This window comes from Camponotus floridanus, unplaced genomic scaffold (genome assembly GCF_003227725.1).
Source record: "Camponotus floridanus strain SB8 unplaced genomic scaffold, Cflo_v7.5 scaffold81, whole genome shotgun sequence".
NCBI lineage: Eukaryota > Metazoa > Arthropoda > Insecta > Hymenoptera > Formicidae > Camponotus > Camponotus floridanus.
Window position 1 is genome coordinate 412,098 of NW_020229851.1, and position 20,036 is coordinate 432,133.

At 28.7% G+C, this 20,036-nt stretch overlaps 3 protein-coding genes across 3 annotated transcripts in view; 1 reads left to right on the forward strand and 2 right to left on the reverse strand.

Annotated features, from left to right (window-relative positions):
- Nucleotides 1–1,070: 1,070 nt before the first annotated feature.
- On the reverse strand, nt 1,071–2,755 carry LOC105256677. The gene is made up of 2 exons (XM_011266808.3): nt 2,337–2,755; nt 1,071–1,560 (listed from the first exon to the last, which is right to left on the reverse strand). Exons 1-2 carry the CDS (start codon nt 2,411–2,413, stop codon nt 1,203–1,205), a joined length of 435 nt encoding a protein of 144 aa, XP_011265110.2. The 5' UTR covers nt 2,414–2,755; the 3' UTR covers nt 1,071–1,202.
- A 1,256-nt stretch (nt 2,756–4,011) lies between these two features.
- On the forward strand, nt 4,012–5,202 carry LOC105256676 (prefoldin subunit 5). The gene is made up of 2 exons (XM_011266807.3): nt 4,012–4,363; nt 4,738–5,202. Exons 1-2 carry the CDS (start codon nt 4,153–4,155, stop codon nt 5,022–5,024), a joined length of 498 nt encoding a protein of 165 aa, XP_011265109.1. The 5' UTR covers nt 4,012–4,152; the 3' UTR covers nt 5,025–5,202.
- Nucleotides 5,203–5,496: 294 nt separating this feature from the next.
- LOC105256675 overlaps nt 5,497–20,036 on the reverse strand; it is a 57,648-nt gene continuing 43,108 nt past the window's right edge. Inside the window, exons 3-6 of the mRNA XM_011266806.3 lie at nt 12,875–13,010; nt 9,608–9,741; nt 6,441–6,675; nt 5,497–6,183 (exon numbers count right to left, since the gene is read on the reverse strand). Coding sequence (XP_011265108.1) covers nt 6,107–6,183; nt 6,441–6,675; nt 9,608–9,741; nt 12,875–13,010 — 582 coding nt within the window. The 3' untranslated portion in view covers nt 5,497–6,106. The remainder of the gene's footprint in view (nt 6,184–6,440; nt 6,676–9,607; nt 9,742–12,874; nt 13,011–20,036) is intronic.

Genomic DNA, 20,036 nt, shown 5'->3' on the forward strand with positions numbered 1-20,036 from the left:
AAGAAGAAACATTTTTTACATTTGGGATTATTATACAGTTAAAGATGATAGTATAAATAGATCGGTATGCGACATTTGTGGTAAAGTTAAAACAATTAAAATTAATCCGACAGACAGAAACAATATGAAAAGACAATTTAATCACCAAAGAAGGATCTATATTTCAATTGTCAATAAAAATTACATATATTGGAACATCCATTATAAAAGGGTACAATCCATAACTGATACCATTCTAAGTATAATTATAAAGTGCACATATTGTGATTATGACACAATAATTCGAATATACATAGATAAATTTATGGAAATTCATTTGCAAAAAGAACATAACGTTACGAAAAGAAATTGGAAAGATCTTCAAAACTGGCGAGACACGAACCTAATCAAAAAGTATTATAACCTGATTCAGGAAGTTGGAATATCGATCAAAACAACAAAAAAGTGTAAGAAATGTAAGTATCAGTTTGGACATAGTAATCTATGCATCATGCTAAAGCATTTTATCCAAGATCATCGATCCGATTTCATCAAACGAAATTTACCTTTGGATATACTACCAAAAGGATAAGAAAAACGAATCAGCGTTCGACTATTCGGCATAGATTTATCTATGTATATTCAATTTGACATTACATAACGATTGCATTGACATCATCGATTCTAAACTAGATTTTCACAGAAATGTTTAAAGAGTGTTTATTTAGAGAAAATCGCTAATGCCGTTAAATATAAAAATATGAAAATAATAATATTAAATAATATATACAATATACATATATACATATATATACATATATACATATATATACATATATACTCATATATATATATATATATATATATATATATATATATATATATGTATGTATGTATATGTATATGTGTGTATATATATATATATATATATATATATATATATATATGTATATACAAGTAATATTATATTTATATATATATATATACATATTATTTATATTATTTATTAATATTATTTAATACATATATTATATATTAAATAATATATATAAATTTAAAAATAATATAATAAATATAAAAATAATATGACATTAGTCACAACACAAACAACGCACAATACATGTGAGCTGAACTTTGATGTTAATGAAAGAAGTTGGAGTCGAATTATTAACCGATCATTATCGGGAATAACCTAATTTAATCGAAATTCATAGAGTCCCCCATTACCGCGAATACCAAAGCCCCCCTCGAAAATTCTTTTCATTGTTTTCATTGTTTTTATCAATATTTTCAATGATATTAACAAGTAAACATCGAGTGTCTCGATTACAATATAATGATACTACAGTATCAGAAATCAACTCTAGAGATCGAACTCGCGTGTGTAACTGTTGAAGCGATGTTATGATGTTGCTCCGTGCAATATCACTAATCATCTTAGTCACTGCTTGCATTATGACTGATTTTATTGCGTTTACTGGCAGGTTCTCCGAGGTTGCTATGCTTAGAAAGACAGATATCGATGGCAGATTGCTGCTATCGATTGCAGATGCAGCTTCGGGACAAATCGATTCAATTAATCTGTTAGAACATAAAAAATTGCATTAATTAATACTATAAAATATAGCTTCAATTATATGCATAATATATATCATCAAATTTTCCAACTATTATTTTTTAATGTCAAAAAATACTTTTATTATTAAAATATTATCAAAAAACTTGGGTATTCTTAAAAATTTTATATCAAAAAACCAAAATTCTCGGTCGACTATTAAAAAAAAAATTCTTTATACTTATATTCACAATTTATATTTACATAAAGTTTCACAAATCCTCTCTCTCTCTCTCTCAATTATCAAAATACTAAACTAATAAATTTTAAATATATTTTATAGATATGTAATGAATATTTTTATGCAGTAACACCTAACAATAAGCTAAATTGACTCAAAAATATATACCAAATATTTATCGTAAATACATACTATATGTGCTAAATATCTAAATTTTATAGTTTTATATCCATAATTCTCTCTTCTTATAATCATGCAATATATATAAATGATTCAAAATAGGTATATATAAATAGGTATATATAAATGATTATAATAGGTAGGATTATAATAGGTATATATAAATGATATAATAGGTATATATAATGATATAATAGGTATATATAAATGATATAATAGGTATATATAATGATATAATAGGTATATATAAATGATATAATAGGTATATATAATTATAATAGGTATATATAAATGATTATAATAGGTAGGATTATAATAGGTATATATAAATGATTCAAAATAGGTAAATTAATAAAATTTGAATTTTGCCGTTTTTCTTACCCTTTTGGTAGTATATCCAAAGGTAAATTTCGTTTGATGAAATCGGATCGATGATCTTGGATAAAATGCTTTAGCATGATGCATAGATTACTATGTCCAAACTGATACTTATATTTCTTACACTTTTTTGTTGTTTTGATCGATATTCCAACTTCCTGAATCAGGTTATAATACTTTTTGATTAGGTTCGTGTCTCGTCAGTTTTGAAGATCTTTCCAATTTCTTTTCGTAAGGTTATGTTCTTTTTGCAAATGAATTTCCATAGATTTATCTATGTATATTCGAATTATTGTGTCATAATCACAATATGTGCACTTTATAATTATACTTAGAATGGTATCAGTTGTGGATTGTACCCTTTTATAATGGATATTCCAATATATGTAATTTTTATTGATAATTAAATTATGGATCCTTCCATGTTTGGTGATTAAATGTCTTTTCATAGGGAGCGTCCCGTTTGACCACGTTGCGATTGACCACTGAGCCAATTATATCGACCTATGCCTAGGGTAACCAGCAACGATTAACCAATCAGAGAGTCCTATTTTGAATTGGCCAATTGGCGACGTGGTCAATCGGGTGCCCCTTTTCATATTGTTTCTGTCTGTCGGATTAATTTTAATTGTTTTAACTTTACCACAAATGTCGCATACCGATCTATTTATACTATCATCTTTAACTGTATAATAATCCCAAATGTAAAAAATGTTTCTTCTTCCTCTTTTTGTATTTGTTCATCTTCTGTCGACATGATATCCGCTATGTATCACAATTCGTGTATTACTAAATACAAAATGAGAATTTAAGAAAAAGTACGAAGAATATAAAAACTGATGAAAGAGAAGAAAGAAAGAAAGGTCGCGGAAAGACATATGATATGATTGTATACATACAAATGTTGCTAGACTATCTAAATCTGCCTAACATGCTTGGTTTGTGTATATATTGATTTAATAATGTTATTATACAATAATATTAATACAATAATATTAATTATACAATATTATACAATAATTAATATTAAATTTGTGATTCAATACTCTTAATTTAATAATAAATTCTGCTGTCAGTCTAGCCACATATCTTATTTTCAACTACGTTATCAACGAAAATAAACAAGATTAGACAGATTATTTGACGTTATAGATCCTATATTATTTCGAAAACATTTTTTGTATTTCTATACATTATGCCTTATATTATCAAATATAACAAAAAATTTGAATATATGATAAAAAACTCGAATAAGAAGTCTGAATCTGATTTTCTCTCCTCGTTTATTTACGTCATGTCATCCAATCTTTTATAAGAAATTCCCTAGCTAGAGGAGAAAAGACAGGAAACCCAACATTACGAAGTGTCCTAGGAAAAATTTGAAGTGTCAAGGCGCATCCACACCTTGGCAGAAAAGCAGAAAACTAATCCAAACTAATTAGAACCAATCAGAACTCGCGCTGGTAATAAGCAGTGTGTAAGCAACATAGACATAAGGTTTGTTTGTTTTACCTACACTTTTACACTCACTAATGTTTAAGTAGTGAATGGACCAATCAGGACCCAGTTTAACGTATTAAACTCGGATTAACTCGAGTTGTGGAGCCTAAATGTTAAATGATTATCTCTTTTCTCGCGAGATGACACGAGTGTCGCGTGCATATCGTGACGCCATTCAGCGGTATTTTAACAAACTAAGTGGTAAAGAGTAAGTGTATTGTTGCCCGTGTTTGGTGGTATCGATGAGCTTGAGGATTAATTAAGAGAATAGAGAATCGTCATATGAATAGAATTCGGAATAGACAATAATTCCGTCAAGATGTCAGAAGAAATTTCAGTAAAGCCTCCCTATGAGGTGATTAACCTATCGACTCTGCCGAATTTGAACATCCAACAACTTACAATGTTTAAACAACAATTGGACAAGGAACTCGAGGTATTTCAAGATTCTTTGCATACTTTAAAGATTGCGCAAAGCAGATTTCAAGAATCAGGTGCTTGTCTTGAAAAAATTACATCGGCTGCTGAAGGTGAGTCTTATAAATTCCACTTTTTAAAATGCATGTGGCTTTACGATAGTTTCTCGTAAGATTTTTTAGTGAGGTTAGGAAATGTGATTAATAAATATGTGGATATATATTGTACAAACAAAATAATGTTTTGAAAATGATGCAATAATTTCTGAAAATTTCTTTGCTGACATAATTTAATTTCTATATAAAAAATCTCATTTTTTTATCTATTTGATTTTTGTCGCCAGCAAATATGTTCTATTTTTAATGCATGCATAAGTTTACGTGAATTTGTATTGAAGATATAAGCATTATAGTTTTTTGAGCAAAAATAATTGGGAAAGTAATAATCTTATATTATTTACTATATATACTTTTATGTATATTTACAGGCAACGAAATATTAGTACCTTTGACAGGTTCTATGTACGTGACTGGAAAACTGGCAGAGGCGAATAATGTGATTGTAGATGTTGGTACTGGCTATTATGCAAAAAAGAATATTGACGATGCGAAGGATTATTTTAAAAGAAAAGTGGATTATGTAACAGAGCAAATGGAAAAGATTCAACAGGTTGGAATTGAAAGAACCAAATTGAGAGAAGCAACAATAGATATAATAGATGCAAAGATTCAACCTCATTGGGAAAAAGATCGTGGGTTAGGATTACGAAAGTGATAAGTTTAAATGGACGATTTTATTTTATATACATTTTATCATAAATAATTCACTATTGTTTGAATCTATTTGGAAATCTATGTTGAATCTGAATGGCTTTGAGATATTACATATGAATGCACAATAGTAATAACTGATTTCATGTATAATAGTAATAAGATGGTTTCATTTAGCGCAATCAAGGTGTATTTATTTTGTGATATCACCTTGTCATATTTCATTTATTCGATCTTATCTATTTAATAAATCAATACAATGAATTTTTATGCAAAAATATGTTTACATATTTATTGTAGCTATGTATTTATAGAAATATGTAATATGTATTTATTCAGTTATTTATTTGTTAGAGTAAATTAGAATATATTCTTTATTAAGAAGATTTTTCTTAACTAATATATTTTCTTAACTATTTTTAATAACTAATAATTGTTTTTATGAGATCTAGATATTAGTCATTTAAAAACTATTAATTGCTAAATAATTAATAGCTTTTTGTGTTGAAATTAAGGGAGATATATTAAAGGAGATTCAGGTTAATATTGAGAATTAAAATAACGAAGGTGAATTATTTATTCATACTTCATTGAAATAAAATGTTATTTATAAACAATAACAATGTTTAGCTATAAACAAGACACATTGTGTTGACTACAATGTTATAGAGGAGGTATCAAAATCATTGTTAGAGAATAGAAAAGAGGCAGTACAATGTGTAGGCAGTACAATTTTTAAATAAGTCGTTGACACATCAAGTAGTGCAATGTATGGCAGTACAATGTCTTTTTAAACAAGTCGTTTGGCGCAAAACTTCGTCGATCTATTATATAATAACATGACATGTTATATTTATTGGATTACAAATTCGCCCGAAAGGCAGATTCAGATCGCATACACATAGAATTCACTAAATTCTTATTTATCCTATTTACACGAATAACATACTCTCGGTATTTATTTCAACAAAAGATTTCTCTTCTCAGATTTTATTCCAGTTAATAATTTCAAAATTTTACAAACGATTTACTCCTTTCTTCTCGATACAATCATGCGCGTAAAACGTATTGTGGACTTTATTGATGTTATCTCAAACTGCATAGTAATAGTGTAGTTATGGCAGTGATGTAAAAGTATTCTACAGATTTTTTGGCTGCATTACCTGCAATGAAAAAGATATAATGTATGAATAAATTAAATGATCAAAATTAATGTTTTCTTTTCAAAAAAGAGAAGTAAAAGGAAAAAAATATGTACATCAAATATTTTACACAATATTTACATTTTGTTATGTAGAAAAATATATATTAAAATTTTATTTTTGGAATATATACATTTTTCATATTTCTTTAAATTTATTATATTTGTATATAAGATAATAGAAAGATAAGTTATACGCACACATACACATATACCTACCAGTGTAGGAAGATTCTCGTGTTCCTAATACAGAAGCCAATCTGGGACGTTCTTCTTTCAGAAATACATCAGCCTCTTTTTGATACAGATGAAAGACATTAGCGTGACAAACAATGTGTAATCTGCTGTTGCTAAAATTATCTTGCATTGTTTCGAAATCCAATCCAGCAATCGTCATTTGTTGTTGATTGTCACCAACTTTGATCGTGATATTCATGACAAAACTCGAATTTACCTGCAATAAAAAAAATATATATATAAGCATTATACATATTATTAGGTATAGATACATATAGTTTTAAAGATTTATTTTATTTCTCTTTTTCTTCTTATTTTTTTAAATTTCAATTTAATTTCAATTTAAATAGATGTGAACGCATATAATATAGTTTTTACATTCCTTATATACCTATAAAATCTAGCTTTTATATGTATAAATCTTAGCTTTCTTATTTATGTATAAAATCTAGACAAAATGTTTTTTGCTAAATAGAGCACAGTAAGATATTGTAAATACACAAGTTATATAATTGTCAATTTCCATTCACTCGTCAATTATCAGCTCAACGATAATACGCACTACTTGTAAATTTCTTTAAGCATAATAAAGATACATTAAGAGATCATGATGATTTACAAGAAATTAATTACAGCTTTATGCGATAGACATTTATGGCAGTTACTGTACAATTAAGCTGCTTATTGCAACTAAATTAAGAATACATATATCTAAAGATACTCCGTTTCTCATAAATGACCCAATTTTATTATTATGTCAGAATTAAATCATCTAATAGAGATCTAATATGACGCTTTCATTTCTAAATGCTTACAGTTTTACTGATTAGTCATTAAGACGAGCGGTCTCCTAATAAATTAATTAACCGAGAAAACACACATAGTAAATTAGAGTAAATAGGCATCTTTATCTCAACGATGATTGAAGCTCGCGGAAGAACAGAATGGAGCGACGACGAGGTACCAGCTCATTCTTAATTGCTTCCACTCATTTACGCGATAATGCGTCTTAGCAGCCGTAAATAATTTGATTTGCGGTGCATACGGCCGATAAACGATAATGTTTATCGGATTCTTAAGATACTCGTAAAGCGTCTCAGCTTACCCGAAGTGAGAATTCTGGATTAAACGAAATTTATCCAGTGTGTGTCGATATTGACAACAAGATGATCCGCAAGAACAAAAAGATTATTTTCTGTATTGTCTCGTATATATTCGCACGCATAATGTCTCGTAGACGAATATGATTTCACCAATTTTCTCAACCCCCGATGTTGTCTATATGACATCGTCGTAAATTGATGTCGCGTTTCCTGTTGTTTCCATGAAACGCGATTTCCACGCATCTCTCTCGTTCGCCTCTCAAACTACATTCACGCACGAGAACACGTGTTGTTCTGCCTCTGGGGCTTCTAAGGCTGACAAGCTGAGCTCGTCGCGAAGATCGTCCGCGACGTTACACTTAACGCTTAATGCAGTCGATCACGTATAAGCAATTTCCTTTAATGGGAAGGCAGAATCTTCCCATTGCTTTCCGAGAGCGATTAAATTTCTACATGCACGCGAAGCAAAAAAAAAAGGGAGAAAAGAAATTGTTCAATTTCTGAACTGTTGGTATTTTAATGATAGACAAGTATGTTTTTATGGCAATTTATATGCATCATTTTCTGAAAAAAATGCTGCAGATCCTCTTTTACAAATATAAATGCCGATAATGTGTACAAACGGAGAAAGTGATTAAGAAATTCTCTTTTTCATTAGAAAATTATTTATATACTTGGATAGGAAAGCTGTCATTTTTTTTTAGTATATCAACATATAGCTTTCAAATATGTTTCTACATAATCGCCACAAAGTAAAAAATTAAATTAGCTGTAATAATTAGGATAGAATATAAATTTGATGCCGAGATATAATCTTTTTTTCTATTTATAATATGCTACGCAAATCAATATATTAACTAATCACATACATTCTAATGAAAAGATCATAGATTTCTTGTAATGAAGAAATTTATGATCTTAACATCAATTTATACTCTATCCTAATTATTAAAGCTAATGTATCAGGATTATATATATATATATATATATATATATATATATATATATATATATAAATGTGGATATTCTCTTTGATAAGCAAAACAAAAAGAAAATCGATAAGACATAGAATTTTATAAAAAATATATATAATAAAAACAAATACATACAAATTTGTTCGGCAATCATGATCATTCTACAATAATTAAAAATATATAAAAAAATAATGGTGAAATGTTTGAATTAAAAGAATGTTTTATTTTTTTAATGTTATCGCTTATGATAATCTTTCATTGTATATTTGTAGAAATTTAGTTTTTTTCTCATAATTACATATTCTATAAAAAATAATTAAACGAAAAAAATTAGAATCTAAACAGGCATATGCAGAATTTCAGGTAACAAAATGATCTTAATGCAAAATATATTTATACGTCAGAAATGTATAAAAATATGACAACTATTAAGGATGTTTCGCATTAGAATGGCATTTGTAAATGCGATGCTGGAGTCAGTGAAATAAACAAGTTGGAATCAGACGTTGGAAGAACTTTTCAAACCGATGCGGCAACGACGTTGTCATCAGAGGCAATGACAAGCATAGAAAGAAACAAAAGACCACAAAGTGAAATATCAAGTAGACAAAATAATAGCATACTTTAAATCGTTATTATCAACTGCTATAGTCAACTGAATGGTCTATTGGATGGAGTTAATAAACATGAGTATTTTTGAATTCGACGCTTCCTGAAGAATATCAAATGATCGAAGTGAGATCAGAGAGTTCTTTTTTATTTCAGATTTAGCTGTATATGTTTATATATTACATATGTCACATATACAATATAATTAAATATAATTTATTTTCATTATTCACCCTTAGAAATGGTAGTGATTATAATGATTATCACTTGAAAATTTGATTATTTTTGTTGAGAATATTTTTATAAATTTATAAATTTAACAAATTATACGAGAGAAATTTAATTACTTGGCGAATGAACAGGAATAAGATACAGGCTAAATTAATATTTATGTATTATAATTTGTCATGAAATAGAACAAGAACGATACAGGAAGATCCCTTCTTCACATTTATCAACCTACCGGTATCCCATTGACAGTCCATGTCACATTAGCCGGAGGATTTCCCGATGGTACTGTGCAGTTTCCACGTACAGTGTCACCGACTGCATATCGCGTTTTCTCGACCAGCAGCTGAGGATCGCCGTCTGGCAGACCTGAAATCCAAAGTATTTTACAGCAACAATTGAATGCGATTGGTGATCGAATATGGTTTTTGTTATAAGAGTAACGGACACGATCTCGGCTATTGTTACGTCTGATTCCTTCGCTTCTTGCCAATTATAAAAACAATCTTGGTACCGCACAAGCGCCTTGATAGTTTGATCAGGTTCATTGTTCGCGCTATCAAAAAGCATGCCACACAGGAATCGCAACATTTCTTGCACTGCTTCATGATCTCGACAATCGAACAATATAGCAGAAATCTTTGCAAGAGATATACCGTGTATCAGTTTGAGATTGTATAGTTATAGATATGATATATCTGTGATATAATATGCTTATTGGTAAATAGTATACAATGTTTTTGCTGAATTCTTTTTGCTAAATTTTTATTTGTTGAATTTTAATATCAATTTCAATTATTAATGATAATTATATAAAAAAATTACCCCCGTATGTCATATAAATATTATTATTATTTTCTATTAGAATAATAGTTATTCATTTTTATATTGATAAAATAAAAAAATCTTTCGATTACTCTCTTTATATGTATAGAATATATTATATATACATTACACTATATATATATATATATATATATATATATATATATATTGTAATGTATATATAATATATTTTATATATTTTATATATGTATGTTATATATGTATGTTATATATGTATGTATGTATGTATGTATAATGTATCTTGTCGGAGATCATTATAACATCCATAAAAGGTGATCGATCCCTCCTCGCCGGTAGGCAGCCATGGTGGCGATCCGGTAAACTGTCAAGGAATTGTCTCACTTCTCCGCCAACAATTTCCGCCTCGGGCCGCTCCTTTCTCGCGATCTTAGCTTCTCCGCAAGTAGTTTCAAGGACACGAGGAATATTACCATTTTCAATGTAAGGAACGGGATAATCGCGACTGGCCTCGTGAGAAACGCGAAAAAGGAACAAGTGACGCGATGTGCTCGTTGATTGTTCCTTAGCAATAGGGAACGGAGGGAGATAGAATGCGAGATTCGAGTTCTCGATCCACACATAGTATCGAACTTTTACGAGCGATCCGTGATCAGAAAGAAGAGACAATCACCTTGTCTTTTCAAAGGAGGATCGCTACCGTGTTTGTGGCATCGTTAGGTCGACGCACGATGATGGTGCAGCAGAGGTGGTAAGGGGAACGGTGGGAACAAGACCTTCTCTTCTTCAGTCTTCTTTCTTTCTACGGTTGCCGTCACCTCTGTCCTTTCTACGATCTTCTTCTCTCTCCTCGCCTAACTGCGTTTTAATTGGGCGCGATTACGGTGACAATACTAGTCACCATGTAGGATAATCAACGACGATAATGAAAGACGCTCGCGCGAAAGACGCGCCGCAGGAGAGACAGAAAGAGCGTATCCGGCAGCGCACGAGGAGAATAGTCGTGGGTAAAAGTGTCCGAAAAAAGTTTAACGGGTCACGACCAAATCCGCGATTCATCACGAACCCTCGCATACCCCGGTTCGTTCCTTGTTTCCTCTCTTCTGTTAGCCGCCGTTAGCTGCCCTCGAACGAGATGATAAATGTTTTTTGAATTGAATTTTAACAATGCATTCCTATACAGCTCGTGGAATAGGTGTCACTTATATAATACATGAAGGACGTCGCAAAAAGCTCTGTTTCGCAGCAGATTGGTCCCAGCAATTATTCGCGTTACGAACATGAATTATACGAAACGATCGTGCGCGCTCACCGAAATAACATTTAGCCGATAGAATAGTAGTTATAAATTAACGATATATCCATTTAACGCTTTGATGGCGTTAAATGGCGCAATTAATGGCGGCTGTCACGCTTTTTCAGCTCGAACGTATAGAAGATAGGATGGGCGCAGAATTCAATAAGCATCGCCAATCGAAAAATTCTGTCTTGCAGACAGGTTTATTGCGCGCTGTTATCAAGGCTAATAACGCCAGCTTTTTGTCATCTTGTAAGCAGCTGCTAAAAAGCTATCTAACATTATAGTTTTCTCTGTGACAGAATACCAGTATATAATTGAAAATAGACATAAACTATATCTTGTCTATAATTTTATAAAATAAAAAACTATTTCTTAAATATTTTTCTTTTAAGACTGATAAATTATGTAATAAAGTTCGAAATTTAACAATCTTATTATTAACATTATAAACTTATAATGTTCAGAATTAATGAGAGATTTATAGATTAATAAAAACTATTAGATCCACACATATTACATCATAAATTACTATTACTATTATTAATAAAATTAATTTATTACTATTGTAAATTTCTTAAAGCATAAGGCTAATTTATGCAGCCAATAAATGTTAATTCAATAAGTAAAAATTGCTGTAAGTGACTGAATAAAAATATTATTGTGTTATGTTGCTATTGCATTTTTTTGAAGTAAGATTACGTTTGTATACAAACGCACAAAATTGCAAAAAGCTCGTTGCAAAAATATTGCAGAAAATATATACAAACAAGAAGAGTATACCCGAATTTAATTTGTTTATGTTGTGCGATACAAAAATTCGATATTGCGAAATGCATTCATTCACTTGCCACAGATCATATATATATATATGTGTGTGTGTGTGTGTGTGTGTGTGTGAAAACAAAATAAAAAAATAAAAAATCCATTTTTAATTATATTTTTACTCACGATTTTTTAATAAAATTTTGTTTAAAGTTTCTATCCACTGTTTTTTAGATACATAAATCATATGTATGTATATATATATATATATATATATATATACATATACATACATACTGTATGTATATATATATATATATATATATATATATATATATATATATAAGTATTCTAAAATTGCATATTTTCTTAAATTTACCTCATGTATTTTTTATCAATGCTGCAATATTATTTGATTAAAAGCTTTATTAATCAATTAAGTTGATTATTTTATTATATATTATAAAAAAATTATTATTGTGCAATATATTACTATATTGTTACATTTTATTATTCATAAATATATAATATGATTACTTTAAATTTTTGTTCCTTTAATTATATGTATTAGATATGTGCGTCTTTTATCATATTTTTATTTAGATGTACAAAATACGTTTTTCTCAATATACTCACTTGCTACGTGCATGTAACTATAAACCATTAGGGTAGTAAACGAGGGAGAATCTCCGGAGACTTCGCAACGATATTTGCCAGTATGATTGGGTTGTACATCCTTCAATACTACTTGATGTGCATTGCTTTGATTTATCTGAAATATAATTCATATGTATTATACTTATGATGACAGAAATATCATATCCATAAAAGATAAAATATGTATGTTTACGATAAAATACTATCGCTAAATATGCAATAATCAACAAAATCCTGCAATTATAAAATTTATGTTATTAAAGTTATATTATGCAAAATATTGTCGTAAATATGTATGTTGCATATGATATATATTTTAAATTATATTAAATCAAAACGTTTCAACAAATGATATATATACGCTTTACTCAATTTACTTCAATTCTCTCATTCGAGAGAATGTTTTATTTATTTTCATGTCATAAATTTATTATTATTACCTCGTACCATTTGATATTACCATTTATTATGATCTTACGCATTTATTGTTTTACTTCATCAAATATGGTCAATAAAATACATTTATGAATAAAATACATTTACGATTTTGTAATAATTATGAATATTATAAAAAACTTATATACATATTTTTATATGAATTTACATAAATAAAACAAAATGTTATTATTACTTTACATAAATAATTGCACATACACAAACAGATTTTTTTATAATTATTGTTTAAAGATAAATTTCAGTAACCTTTTTTAAAGCTTTTAATAAATCTTAAAAGACTTTTAAAAACCGTACTAATAATAATGCTTTTTATTTTCCTTACAATATCTAGCTCTAGGAAGATAAATTACATAATTACACTAGTCATTCTCATAATATAGTTCGCAATATTTCATCGTTATACCGATATCGCAACTATAAAGATGATGTTTTTTGTGATGATATTTCGTCGTAGCAAAATTATATATATATATATATATATATATATATATATATATATATGTGTGTGTGTGTGTGTGTGTGTGTGTGTGTTATTAAAAAAATCAAGATTAATAACTCTCTTTTCAGAGTACTTTCATGCAAGCTAGCATGAAAAAAAGCTCAAACTGTATGTGTATGTGTACGGATGGATAAATTACATATTTTATTCCGCTATAAATGACCGTCAATGATACTACCGGTGGACGCCTACTGAATTTTGAGTTAATTTAGCATCGACCACAGAATTGACCGAGTGCATAGAACCGGCGAGTGCCATTTATTGCAAATCGATCGCACTTACTCGTCCTCACGCGTTCGCTCGTCCGCGACAAACAATATCTCGCAACAGGGATTAATTGTATATTGCTGGTGGCAGCGTATAAATCACACAATTAATTTTGCTGTGGTTTGCTTCGTGCTTGTGACACCGACACGCTCATATGCTATATTATGGATAAACGACGGTATCATTGCGAAAACAATAATCTCTAAAGTTATCTTTAACTCTTCTACAGAGGGATAGTGTTTTTAAAAGAAAGAGCAGAAAATCTGTCAATACTGTTGTCATAATTTAATTATATTCCTAGTAGTTATTAGAAGACGGATATGATGATAATTTAGATAAATTTTATCTTTTATATACATAAATTAATTTAAATAATCTAATAGATAATAAGAAACCGTGATACATCATGATATATCATGATTTATTAATAACTATGTTTATGAATAACTATTATCGAAATGTGCGTGTACACGAAAAATATAAAATATTTTTTCATTATCATAAAAACATCTGTCTGCTTTTTTAAAAGAAGATAATTTTTATCATTTCTCAAATGAGCGAGTTTTTCTAGAGTTTTAGATTATTAACCGTATCTAACAGTAAGCATTTTGACATTAAAATGATATAAAATACCAAAAATATTTTGCCAATTTTAAATATTTTTCTTTTATAATAATAAAATATTATATTTAGAAGACATGTGTTTATTTTTCATAGAGAATGTTAAATACTACTTATAATACTTTCATATTCATATTATTTTTGTGAACCTTTTATATATGTGACATATATGGCGCTCAACATTTTTCATAAATAATAGTCTACTGTTGTTTATCAATATCATAACCTTGTCAATTACGCGACAAGGAAATGACCAGTGGCGTCAGGCATTTCGTGTAATGACTAGTAATGATTTATAACTGTTTGAGATGTGATTGCGTTAAATGCGGAGAGATGTCAAACGCAATTATCCTTCAATAATCAACGAGCCCGATTAATCAATCGCCATTAATGACTTGTAAACGTATCCATGACTACTTACGAAGCAGAAATTGAAATGGCAGGAAAAATAAATTATAAATGATCATTTTTATTAATCGTATTTATATGATAATTATATTTTAATAATATTTTTAAAAATATGTATATTGTTTTATATATTTTAAATGTTTTAGCATGATAAAATAATTATTTGTAGATTGAGAAGACAATGATATACATATGTATTAAGCTAGATTAAGCAATTTATAAGGAAGTATTTATTAATCATGTATAAGAGTTGACTGAATTTATATATTTATATTTAAAACGTATTATGTATATTATCTGATAAAATTATTATTTCTAAACTGAAAGAAATAATATATATTATATGTATATATACATATATATTACATCGGATTAAGTAATTTATGAAAAACTATTTATTAATAATGTGTGTTTATTAATTATGTGTGCTTGCAAAATTTATATATTCAAAACGCGTATTACATAGAGTACTTTTACGTATTACATAAATTTTAGATTTATGTATTTATAGCATTCAGCGCTCAGTTTTCATATATAACGATCTGTTGTTTACATATTGTAACTTTGTTGCCAATTACATGACGAGGCTCGAAACAGGCAAATGTGTCATTGCTGTTCGAGATACAATCGCAATAAGAATGAAGAGACATCGAACGTAATTATTCTTTAACAATTAACGATTATTAGTCCGCGCAATTAATCCAGCGCAATTAATGATTCGTAAACGATGTCTATTTACGAGGCAGGAATAGAGATGATGAATAACAAATTACCTTTTTCATATCGTATCACACTTTAAACTTTTCATCCTCTCTCTTCTAACTTGTTCGTTATTTCTAAATTGGGGGAAAAGTAATATACACACACATTCATATTATTAATAAATGTTTTTTTATAAATCATCAAGTTTCATATATATATATATATATATATATACAAAACTTATATATATATATATATATATATATATATATATAGTTATACTATATATAGTTATACTTATATATAGTTATACTATATATATAGTTATACTATATATATATATATATATATATATATATAGTATAACTATATATATATATATATATATATATATATATATATATAGTTATATATATATAATTATAATAAGAACAAGTTTTATATATATATATATATATATATATATATATATATATATAAAACTTGTTCTTATTATAATTATATATATATTATATATATTATAATTTAAATTAGATAAGCGATTTATAAAAAAACATTTATTAATAATATGAATGTCCATTTATAATTTTAATCATATATATATTTATATATTTATATATTCAAAACACACATGTAATATAAATTTGACGTCAATGTATTTTCAATTTTACCGCGTTTTAATAACAATTATACTAACTTGACTCGCGCGGTATCAAAGTGAAGTTGGCGGCATGTTCTCGAAGTTTTCGATCATTAACGGAATGCCGGATATACAGAACGGTTCAACTTCGAGTCAAGCGACGTCGCAAAGTATTTAATTAGTAAGTACAACGTTAGCAGTCTTTTTGTTTTGATACCTGTTATAATTCTGTGTTATAACTTCGATTGTCGTATACATTGATGATTTATTAAAACGTATTTCGTGAGATTTATTCCATCGAAATCGATCGCTAGCAGTCAGCAAAGCGACGCGATTCGAGGTTATATTGATTTTTAACTCGTGTGTGTATGTATTTATTTTCAGATTACACGAGATAGGAATTGCCTAACGCGAAAACACGAGCGGGTGATATTTGTTATTTAAAACGCGAAAAATACACAATGGGATAAGATTACTCAAAGTACGGAAAAGTGCAGGTAGGAGCAACACGTCGCCGCGACAAATGGCGCGTAAAGTTTTCCCGTGTGATTTTCCTCCATTCTCTCTAGATCCTCTCAAATTCGTCTATCACGCTAAATATAAAAGTCGCGAGTAGAGTTTCATACGATCGCATTTTTTTCACATTATTCCTTCATACGTAATAAAGTACGCGCGTTGCGTGCATCTATGTATACATACGCGTATATACATGTATATACGTGTGTGTGCGAGTGACGTCGAGAGTGCAAAGTGCCGCGCTAGCGTTGTGTTTTGGTAATTAGTGCGCGCGCGACCATGATTAACCTTATTTTCGCGGGAGACTGTTACGGCAGTGCCACAAAGCAGCAGCAATAGAAAAACAAGGAAGAAGAAGAAGGACGCCAGGGAAAGATCGGGCGACGGCAATCACGAGGTAATTTATTGTTTATTTATTATTTATTATATGTTTGCGCGAAATCAATATCACCGCATATTCCTTTGACAGACACATTTGATTATATATCTCAAAATAATTCAATTTTTCAATTTGTCAATTTTTTGTAAACGTATTTATGCTTTTAAGGTAAAAAAAAACTTTTACGGAAATTGCATATTATTATTTATATATTATTAAATATTTATTTATAAGAAAAATGAAAAAATTATTGTATCGTAATAATTATTTTCTTAATATTATTATTATATTTTATGCTATTTTAATTTGAATTATATATATATATATATATATATATATATATATATATTTATATTTATATTAATTGAATTATATATTTATGTATTTAATATTTATAATTTGAGTTATATATTTATATTAATTTATATTATAATTAAAATTATGTGTATATATTTATTCTTTAATTTGTGAATTATATATTTATATTTTGCAGGTTAACGTGTCATTACATTACGCTGCTACGTATCATATCAGTGAGTGAATTACTTAATGAGTTATTTTTTATTTTTTGTACGGTATATTGTACGGTATATGGATCTTTATATTATATTGATTGATTTAAATGATATTCAAGAGGAAAAAGACTAGTTAATTATAATATTTTTATTTCGTTACATTCATTCAAGAGTCATTTATACACAATAGTTATCACTTAATGAAATAATCGATCTTTTTGCATATTCGCTACGTGTTTATCTTGAAAATCAGAATAACGACCGGACATATCCCGATCGGAGATCAACTGGCACGCTCATGCGTATAAAGGCAACAACGGCGGTATCGTTTTACTCTACGCCCGGATTACATAATATAGCGATTCAACAATGCTCGGTCTGATACGCTCACGCATGAATTTATCGAACTCGGTCGGCGAAATTAATATTGTTACTCTCTCGCGAAATACGAAACGGTATTCTCTGTGCCTATTTCTATGTACTGTTCTCCTGCCGCGCTTCCCTTCTGTTTTATATTCGTAATCCCCTCGCATCCGCGGTCGCGCAGCCACAATTCTCGCGCTATATTTCTGTCCCCCGCGGGGAGTGCATTGCAATTTATTGGCCAAAGTGTTGTCTGTACTTTCCGCCGGTAAAATCTAATTGGGAAACCATTGCGTGCACGAAAACGCTTCGTTGACCGAGCTTGCGCCGGCTATCGCGGAAACCGCGTGGCCGCACAAAAGATTTAGTTGTTTTTTTTCCTTTCTCTCTTTCAATTGGGCCTCAAAAACATTGATTTTTCAACCGTTATTTTTATCTGCGATGGCTACATGCATGTATGTCTTGTGTAGCTCGATTATTGTGTAATAAATTGGATTTCTACATATACTTGCACAATTTTCCGCGTGCGCGATAAATTTATTGTTTAAATTGCTTTAAATGTCGCGTTAAAGGGTACAGAAAAATCTCCACAATCGATCGCATTATTTAATTGTGCATTAAAAATGTTTTAAAAATGAAAACAAATTTCTTGTAATGAAAATGCTATAATCAAACTAATTAAAAATATATATGTTTTTTTTAATAATAAGTTATGAAGAGAGAAAGAGAAGTTTATTATATTTTTACAAATTAAAAATTTAATAAAAGCTGCATAATCATTTTTCTTGATGTTAAAACAAAAGAAAATTACATTAAAGTTGCAATAGTAAGCTGGAATTAAAGCTAGAATATTTTGAGAGACTGTGTAAATGCTTTACTTTTGCTTTAATTTGGATTGAATAAAGCTGTTAACTGTGCTTTAGTTTAGCTTGGCTAAAGCTCTCTTTTAACAGCTTTTTTAATTCGTTCCGAAAACATTAATTCTGCCAGCACTACTGTTTTTTTTCGCTCACGACGCATACATACAAGTATGTACATAGTTCAAAATATCGCATAGTGCACGAATTGAATTCTTCTGTTCTCGTTTCTTTCTCTAAAGAAATAATGGCTTGTAATCAATTGTGACGAAATACCAAAATTGTAATAAATTCGTCATGTTGTAATAAATTTAATATTGCTTTGAAATGCCATATTAAAATAAAGATATTTCTTTTGGGAAAATTTGTAAAATAATTTCATTAAAAAAAATTTCAACTTGCTATAAATTTCATGCATATATATATATATATATATATATATATATATATATATATGTAATGTATGTGTGTGTGTATTATGTATGTATGTATATAAATTGTAATGTGTTATTATTACTATATAAATTATTGAATTTTCTATTTAGCATTATAAGGATGAACTTTCATATAACTTTTTTATACAAATGCGCGGTAATGAAATGCAGATTACTAAGCTTTGCTGTAGCAAACAGTGTTGGTTAGCGGAAGTAATATCTTTTGCATTAATAAAAGCGAGGTAAAGGGATCATTCAGAAACCAGAGCACGTAACCGACCCGTTTTCAAAATAATATTGAAATTTATCATGTTTGATTTATCACGCGAGCTTTGTATGCATCTATGTATACGATATTGTTACATCCAAAACGCAATGATAATGGTTGATTGACATTTTATACCCCCTAGATTGCAAGGCAAAATGTGAATGTATTGTTCCATTCGTATATACTATATAATTCTCATTTCTAATAACAAGTTAA